Below are 8,443 nucleotides of genomic sequence, written 5' to 3'. Positions count from 1 at the left end.
CTGCTCTGAGTGTGAATACTAAATAATGGAGAAAAGTGCCCCCAGCCTTAATACCTGATCTCCTTAATGGCCCTAATGACTCACTGCCTCTCTAAATAGGGGAGTGCAGGTAAGCTGTCCATGGCCAGAAAGGCCCTTCAGAACCAGCCAGGTTAAGGTGACACCAAAAGTGGTTTAAGCTGGTGCACCCCATGTGAGTATCAGGACAAGCCTGGGCCAATTTCTGTAGTAGTTTGTGCTGGAAAAACCCATAATCCGCTTCCCAACAAGCACTGTATTGTGTGTACAGTCCCTCCCTGTTGCAGGCAGATTAAAAATATTACCACTACTGTTAAATGCTCTCACGCTGGGCTTGTAATCATTGGATGTTGGCATCATTTTACAGTGTGGTAAAACACTCTGACTAACATCAACATTTGTCTTCTGTGCTTTCCCCAGAAGGGGAAGTGTGTGCTTGTTCTGTCATTTTTGGGCATGAGAAATATTTTAATATTAATTATACATTATGCATGGGATATAATTACGTATATATTACAGTCATTATGCAGTTGATGTTTTACGTGCGTACTTGTGTTAGGGAAAGCAGGTCGTGGCAATGCGTTTCATGATCCGAGTGGGAGATGAGGTGTTTGACCGTGATGCTCAGCTTGTCCGGGAGCTGGACCCAGGGAAGCTGGAGCAGATTTGCTGTGGGGAGGAAGAGGTGATGGGAAACTGGTGCTACCAGCACGGTTATGGATCTGATCATGAGATGGAGAAATCCATGTTCCCATACGATGCCCCAGCCCTGAGCCCTCTCCTATTCCTGTGTGCCTGTGGGTCTGTGCTTGACTGCACCCAAGGGTGGTTTGGGAGCAGATTAACAACCAGGAGGAAGAGTCACAAAGGAGAAGGGAGCAAGGGATGGCCGAGAAGGTTAAGAGGTGGATAACAGAAATGGGAATAGCTCAGCAGCAGCTCAGGTCTCCCCTTTGATGTCTACTCCCATCGCTCCACAGCGGGCAATGAGACATTTATTCCTGGCTGCGCAGAGATGGGCTGATCCCTGCTTCTGCCCAGAAATATCCCAGTTTGAGCTAAATAGAACTAATTTTCTATTAAGTGATTTTACTTCTCAGTTGAGGACACAGCAGTAGGTGACAACTGAGACATTCCAAGAAACACACAACATTTATCATGTTTTTTTCTGGTCTGGGGAGGGGATTGTTTCACAAGCTAGACCATGATCCCAAATGTTGCACCTTAAGACCTCTGTTTTGCTTGGAGGCTGACAGAGCCTGGATCATGTTGGTTTCTTTATAAATAATTTATATGATGATGCCGCTTGTAAGGTTTAAAAAACAATACTAATGGGAGCAAGTGAGGAAGTAATTGAGAGTATTAGCTGAATACAGAGCAGTATGAATAAGCCTATGGTGGTTTGGGAAGAATGTGAAATGATAGAAATACGAGGGGAACAAAATGTAATTTAACAAAAATGTACTAATTTCAAGAGCAGTCTGAACACTGGTGAGTTATAACAGAAGAGGAGCTGCAGCTGGATTAATAGGGCCATAGTAAAAACTTATGTTTAATATAAACATGACAAATTGTTTTACTTGACACTGTTCTCTTGAAAAGCACAGAATCAATGAAACCAGATTTTCCCAGCACTGCTTCCCTCTTTCTTTTTTTCTTTTTTTTTGTGATATTTTTCATTAAACCTGCCCCAGCGTTCTCAGGAATTATAAGTAGTTTTCATCTTCATGAAACAAAACGTGTAGATTGTTTTCATTCAAACATAGTCTCTTTTTTACCAGCCTGAAGTAACGAGCCATTTTTACTCACCTTTTACCCACAGTGCGGTATCACAGAGAAGCTGTACAGTTTGGCTCAAACATTATATTCTGAAGAAAATATTACAGTTGGCTACAGACTTCAATGCATCCTGAATGAGATTTTATTAAGTGACTGAGATGCATTATTATCTGCTTTGAGAGTTACACAGTGCATGAAAAATGAATTTACTGCGAAATTCAAGCAAGCCCCGTCCCCTTTCCCTGGTGAAACCCTTTTCCCAGGAGGGTTTCTCTTTCCATGAACTGGGGCAGGCTGGAGTCCAAAGCTGCACCGACATTAACGCTGCTCCTCCTATGAGCAATTCCAGGAATGTTTTAGAGGTGCTTGTTGCCATATTTGCATTGGTAATGAAAACGCCTCCTGTATTACAGTGATTTATGGAAGACTGGGCTGGGAATGGTATCTACGGCTTCAGGACAGCGGAGACGATGAGCTGTGATGCTGCTGCACCGCCTGCCCGAGTCTGGATGTCTCGGCGATGAGTGTAGTTCAGGCGCGCGTGGTCCCGCAGCCGACAGCACCTCGTGAGCCCCAGGGCTGGGATCAGTGCTGGCTGCCTCTCATTTTCTGGCCAGTGTTTATGGCCGAGTCATTTTGGGGTAGCCCAAATGGAGAAAGGCTCACATCCACCCCTGCACTCTACAGCAGAGCACTCCTTCACCTCGCCATGGCCACCTCCCATCACGGGCATGTGGCTCTTGGCAGTCATGATCCCCTCTGAGCTGCTCCTTTTTGGCAGGGGGATGATGCAAGGTGAGCATGGACAGCAAAGTCTCGGGTCGTCTGGTCCACAGCCCTGCCCAGCTCAGCCTAGACAAGCATTTGGCAAGGAGTGATCAAACCTGCTCTTGGATCTCTCCTGTCAGCCACCCCCCAGCTCCTCCCAGAAATTTCATTCAGAATTTTTATCCTTATGAACAGGAAGGATAGATTTTCCTAATGTCTGGTCTGAATTTCTTTTGCTCTAATTTAAAACCATTAGTAGGTACACAGAAAACATTGTCTTTTTTCCTCCATCCCACCGCTTTCTTTTCTTCTTCAAGCCAAACAGCTCTGGTGTGCCACTGACATAACTGGACCAGGATTTCCATTGAAGGGCCCAGCTGACCACCCACTGTCTTGGCAGATATTTTAACTTACACTCTTCTTTCTCTTCTTAACCCACAGGTGAGTACAAAATGCCGTGGCCTGTGGTGGGAATGTGTCACAAATGTTTTTGACGGGATCCAAACTTGTGATGAGTATGACTCCATCTACGCCGAGCACCCTGGTATGTAAGACTCAAAGATGTTTCTGCAAGTGGTGGGGACAAAAAGAGCATCTGTTCCACTCAGTGACAGATAATTTGGTGCAGATACATATTAGAGCTGTGTTTCTTTCCTTGGTGAGGTATTACTCCCAGGGGAAGCTGGAGAAAGCTTCACCCCCATTAAAATGCTGGACCTGACCCCCATTACTCACCCACATTTCCAATCCTAGAGCCCTGGAATGATTCACTTTTGTCCTGCAGTGAAGCTGGTGCTGACCCGTGCCATGATGATCACAGCAGATATCCTGGCAGGATTTGGCTTTCTCTTCCTCGTCCTGGGACTGGACTGTGTGAAATTCCTTCCCGATGAGCCACTCATCAAGCTGCGCATCTGCCTGGTGTCTGGAGTCACGCTGCTCATCGCAGGTATTCCTCTGCTGGGCCCCCCTCCTGCAGGACACCCTTTAGCAAAGTGGGGAACTTTTAAAGCCTTTTCTTATTTTAGGGAGAGGAGCTGGTGATTTTTTAGAGGGTCAACAGGGGGGAAGAATATTTATTTGCTTTACATGTGCAATATTGCTTCCTCTGTTCTCTTAACAGCACGTAATTGAATTTATCTGCTTTAATTTCACATATTGACCAGTGACTTAGCTCTGAGGTGGCTGACTTCCATTTGCTGCTGTTTTACTGTGAAGAAGTCAGTGTTGTTGATAAGGCAAAGGGACCTAGAAAGGACTAGAAAGTCCCGGCACTCTGATTCAGTTCCTGGCTCTGCCACAGATTGTGTGACCGTGGGCAAGTCACTTAGCCTTAAATCTCCGAAGCCGATCTCTAATAAAAGGATAATAACACATCTGTCCCTCCTAGGTGATAAATGCCCAACCGACTGTGGTGCTTTGCTGTTACACCCAGTGGGAAAATTTAAAATGCAAAAATAAATAGACCGCCAACTAGGTACCAAGTAATTTCATTTGACTTTATGCCAATATCAAGCATCTACCTCTGCTTCAGCATAAGCAGATTTAACACATAATTCACCTTAGGCACCAGGAGCACATGTAAAACACTTGGAGACACTCTTCTAAACATCCTCCGTTGACCTCCCAAGGTGTGTCCAAAAAACACTGTCAAAGTTCTGAAAGTCAAAAGAGATTGGAAAATTAATTTCTTAAACCAATATTACAACAAACTGATAAACAAGCTGAGAAGGGAGGAGCTTTCTGCCTTTTACTGCAGAAAACTGAGTGCTGTTACCCGACGCTGGTGGTGTCTGTGAGTGCCAAGGCGTGAGGCACAGCCTCTCTCTGACAGTGCTCCTGCTGGTGTCAGTAGGGGCCAGGGTGAACCCAACAAAGTGACCAGGCTGAGACCAAAGAGGGCCCAAAACCTGTCGTCCAAGGAAGATCTTCCCATCCTAAAGTCTGACCCAGCAGGCAGCAGGCAATAGCTCCAGATTTTGTGATCTCCTCATGGTTTACCTATGTGGCACTGTCCCGCAGGTCTCCCAGGCATCACCGGCTCGGTGTGGTACGCTGTCGATGTCTACGTGGAGCGCTCCACTCTGGTCTTCCACAACGTGTTTCTGGGCATCCAGTACAAGTTTGGCTGGTCATGCTGGCTCGGCATGGCGGGGTCGCTTGGCTGTTTCTTATCCGGGGCCCTGCTCACCTGCTGCATGTATCTTTTCAGAGGTGAGAAACTGTGGTAGGGCTGAAACACGCTTCAGAGACCGAGCCTTCGCTCAGGGTGTGCTGCAGGGTGGGGAAAGTCCTTCAGGGACACCCTTTAGAATGGCTGCTCATCCTCACTAGCAATATCTTCAGCTGTAAAATGGGAATAGTGTTATTTCAGCAGCTCTAAAAAGCATATCAAGGTCTTCAGGTGGGAGCTGGAGGTGTGAGTATGAGATGAGATGTGTTAATATGTCATATCTTGGAGCGCTGCTTTCTCTGCATTTCAAGGCTTTGCAGCTGATAGTTGCCAAGCACTTGTTAGCAGATCCCGTTTCTCTCCCTGTGCTTCACAGAGACCAGCTCTGGAAGACTCCACTCTGCTTACTCCTTGAGGAAAGGCTATTCCTCAGCTGGGACAATCGTAACAAACATGCATTTGCCATCCTCACAAACCGCTACTGCCAAAATGTATGCAGTGGACACCAGAGTGTGAGGAGGAGGAGGTAAGCACTCCAAAAAGAGCTCTACTTCTCTTCTAGTGGGTTGCACAGAGACCCAAGCTCCTGTGGTTGCGATACAGATGCAAAGTTAAATTTCAAGGATGTACTGAATGCTACAATGTTTGCATTATGAGAGTTTCAAAACAACCTTCCTTCAGGAAAGTGATCTCTGAGAAGATGATCTTGCTTTAGGGTATCCTGTTCTCTTGAGTGCTGAGTCCAATTGCGTAAGCAGGGACTGAAATAACCAACACAAACTCTTTCAGCATTTGGCTCAACACTATAGGTACGAGTGAGGTAAATCAGACCCCGATGTTCCACATGAAGATCCCCAGATTATCAGATGGATCTGTCCTGTATCTGGCAATGTGTTGACAGACCATCCAAAGCAGAAAATACAGGCAAAGAGAGGGACTGATCGTCTGACCAACATCTGGGCCCTGGCAGCTGGAGAGTTCAGCAGAAGATAAAGAGCTGTGTTAAATACCGGGCCCTCTCTTTGGCCCATGAGCCTCTACACTGAGGAAACACTGCAAATTCAGGTGTATTCTTCCCTGCAAAACACAGTCCTTCTCAGTAAGTGTTAAAATGTACATTACAGATGCTCTAGAAATCTGGAAATTGCCAGTTTCTTTCTGCTTAGTAAAAACTTTTTCCTGGAGAAAAGCAAAGTGAGTGGAGATCCAAGATCTGACCTTGTGTGTGATAATATGTCTATACCAACTAGAAACTAGATAAATGATAGTAAAATCTCTTGTCTCTTTCTATCAAAAGATACTTAAATCCAGCTCAGGACAGCTGGCCCCTGCTCCATTCTAGGCTGCCATAGGCTGGATGAGGCTAGAGCATCAGCCATGTCTTCACTAGGGTGGGTGAAAAAACCCAGTGTGCTTTAACATCTTCCCTAAGGATGGATAGAAAAGTTTTTCCATGAAAGAGAGACTGAGACACAGTTTCCTTAGGGTTGAAACTGCTCAAATCCAGTCCTTTCTACTACAGGCACCACCAGAGGTGGGCTTCCTCCACTGACTGCTTGCTGGGGAGACTGGATGGAGAAACTCCCTTTCTCTCCCTAGGCAAGACAAAGTGAAGCCTTACATTTTGAGGGCCAGAGGGAGATGGGACAGCTGCGGATGGAGTGGGCTGTGTCCCAGAAAGCACCTCTGATAGCTCCTCCGATGGAAGATGAGGGGCTGAGTCCTCTCATGGATTATCCTGGAAGCAGCATCTCGTTCTGCAGCTCAGAACTGCCCAGCAATGGTAAAACATAACCCAGGTCTGGTATGGCTCCTGATCCAATAACACTCAGGCCCTGGGACAGACGGGACAACAGCAGGTCCATATGGGTTTGCCACAGGCTCAAACACCTCCATGAGGCTCAGACCATAATGCAACCATCTCAGCGAGAGCTCTTGTGGCAACGCTGCCGCCCAGGCAAGGGAGACTTTGTGCCTGCAGGGTTCATGCTGCTTCGGTTGGCAGACATTTATGTTAGCCAAAATGAAAGCAGCTTATTGCCAACAGATGAGCTGTATCGAACAGATGTAAACACAGCAGGAGAAGTGACGGAGGCTTTTCTACAAAGTCCTGAGAGGCGAGGAGTACAAGAGTTATGAGCGAGGTGATGAATTCGTGGATTATACCAAGAATGCACAAAGAGCTCTGGAGGTGATAGGAATTTCTGTCTGTTATTGCAGGAAGCTGCATCCAGAGCCTTTTTTAAAAAAAAAACACCCCAACCAAACCCACTTTTTCACAGTCACATCATAAACATGTATTGCCTGTCTCACTTTTGGGGCAGAAGAGCTGGCGTTGGTACAGTGTACTGGGGCAGGGGAGCTCTGGGGATGTTTTTGGGTCTGGTTCCTGGGCTATGCCCCTGCTTCCCTCCTTCTTCAGGGACACGCCAGGATGGAGAGGGAGGGCAAACCCCCTGCAGAGGCCAAGCTGTGCTCAGCACCAGCTCCAATGCCCACATCCTCACTCCTCTCCAGAGAGGAAAATGCTCCCTCAACCTCCCCAAAGGAGGAGAGTTGCCCCAATGCCCCCGAGCCCAACTCACATGGTGCGGAAACACTCCTCGGGAGCAAAGACATCGTCACTTGGACCAAAATCCTGAATCAAATTCTTTCCAGACTCTGCAGCCAACACATCAGCTCTCCCCACTAACACTCAGAGACACTCGCCAGCCTCTTGTTGCTGTTTTCTATAGCTTTTTCTAAGGGATGAATATTATCTCTTGCTGGGAAGATTTAGTTTTTGTTTAGCAGAGAAGGAACAGTCTGAGATCTCCTGCTAATGCTATTGCAGACCTCAGAGCACTGATTTCTCCTGTTCTGTTTCTCCAGTACACTGCAGCTGAGGAGACTTCTGGGCTTTTGTCCTAAGGGTCTTCAGGTTGTTTTAAGGTGGTAGGAGCTCTTTTGTGACTTGCAACATGGGGATCATAACAAGCAGAGCCTCAGCAGTCGCTTTGAGATTGAATGTCTATGCCCCAATCAGGAGTGAATATAAAGAACTGGTCTCATTGGTCACTCCAGCTCTGTGCTTCTCATGGGGGTACACAAATAAGGCACACACACGCCCCAAATACTACCTTAACTCGAGGTCCAGCATCCTCAAATACACTATGCATAGAAAGACTGTACATACAAATACTCTTTGCATACAAAGAAGGTTGCATAAACATTTGTGAGCCCTTCTCTTCTTCAATATCTACGCAGAATAAGGGTCAAATTTTTAACCATGCTCCTGTTATAGTTTTTAAGAATCTATCATCTCCTGCACAGGAGGACTAGGAGAAGGTCACAGCAATCCTCGGTGTGTCAGGTTAATGTTTTGTAACCACCAGACCAATGCTGCACGGCTTCGTTATTCAAAACCTGCTAACAGTCTATCTGATGTTTTGATCACTTGTTAATATTTAATTGTTAATTCACTGTTTAATTCTGACTCTGATTTCATGACTGCAGTATTCACCCCTCATTAGCTCATTACTACACCATGATGCAGATCTATTTTTGTTTGGTTGTTTATCCATTAGCAAGAAACCTCCCAGAAAGTAAACAGGACTTAGTTTTTCTTTCAAAATCACCACCAGTCCCTAAGGCTAAAGACATTGCAGATGACCTCAGATATGAAGGTATCTCGTTAGCACCTACCTACATCCCATTAGCAGCTCG

At 46.2% G+C, this 8,443-nt stretch overlaps 1 protein-coding gene across 1 annotated transcript; it reads left to right on the top strand.

The window, feature by feature from the left end:
- The first annotated feature begins 595 nt into the window (after positions 1-595).
- CLDN16 (claudin 16) lies at positions 596-5,254 on the top strand. The gene is made up of 5 exons (XM_010184440.1): positions 596-703; positions 3,007-3,109; positions 3,350-3,514; positions 4,588-4,779; positions 5,115-5,254. Exons 1-5 carry the CDS (start codon positions 596-598, stop codon positions 5,252-5,254), a joined length of 708 nt encoding a protein of 235 aa, XP_010182742.1.
- The last annotated feature ends 3,189 nt before the right edge of the window (positions 5,255-8,443 follow it).

Source organism: Mesitornis unicolor, unplaced genomic scaffold (genome assembly GCF_000695765.1).
Source record: "Mesitornis unicolor isolate BGI_N332 unplaced genomic scaffold, ASM69576v1 scaffold47745, whole genome shotgun sequence".
Taxonomy (NCBI): domain Eukaryota; kingdom Metazoa; phylum Chordata; class Aves; order Mesitornithiformes; family Mesitornithidae; genus Mesitornis; species Mesitornis unicolor.
Note: the sequence above shows the minus strand (reverse complement) of the source record. Positions and strands in the feature narration are given on the sequence as shown.

Excerpts from the sequence above, each read along its gene's own strand:
- CLDN16 (XM_010184440.1), top strand. The coding sequence starts at position 596 with ATGCGTTTCATGATCCGAGTGGGAGATGAGGTGTTTGACCGTGATGCT. Across the intron at positions 3,515-4,587 it reads AGTCACGCTGCTCATCGCAG|GTCTCCCAGGCATCACCGGC; the intron begins GTATTCCTCTGC and ends ACTGTCCCGCAG. Across the intron at positions 4,780-5,114 it reads CTGCATGTATCTTTTCAGAG|AGACCAGCTCTGGAAGACTC; the intron begins GTGAGAAACTGT and ends TGTGCTTCACAG.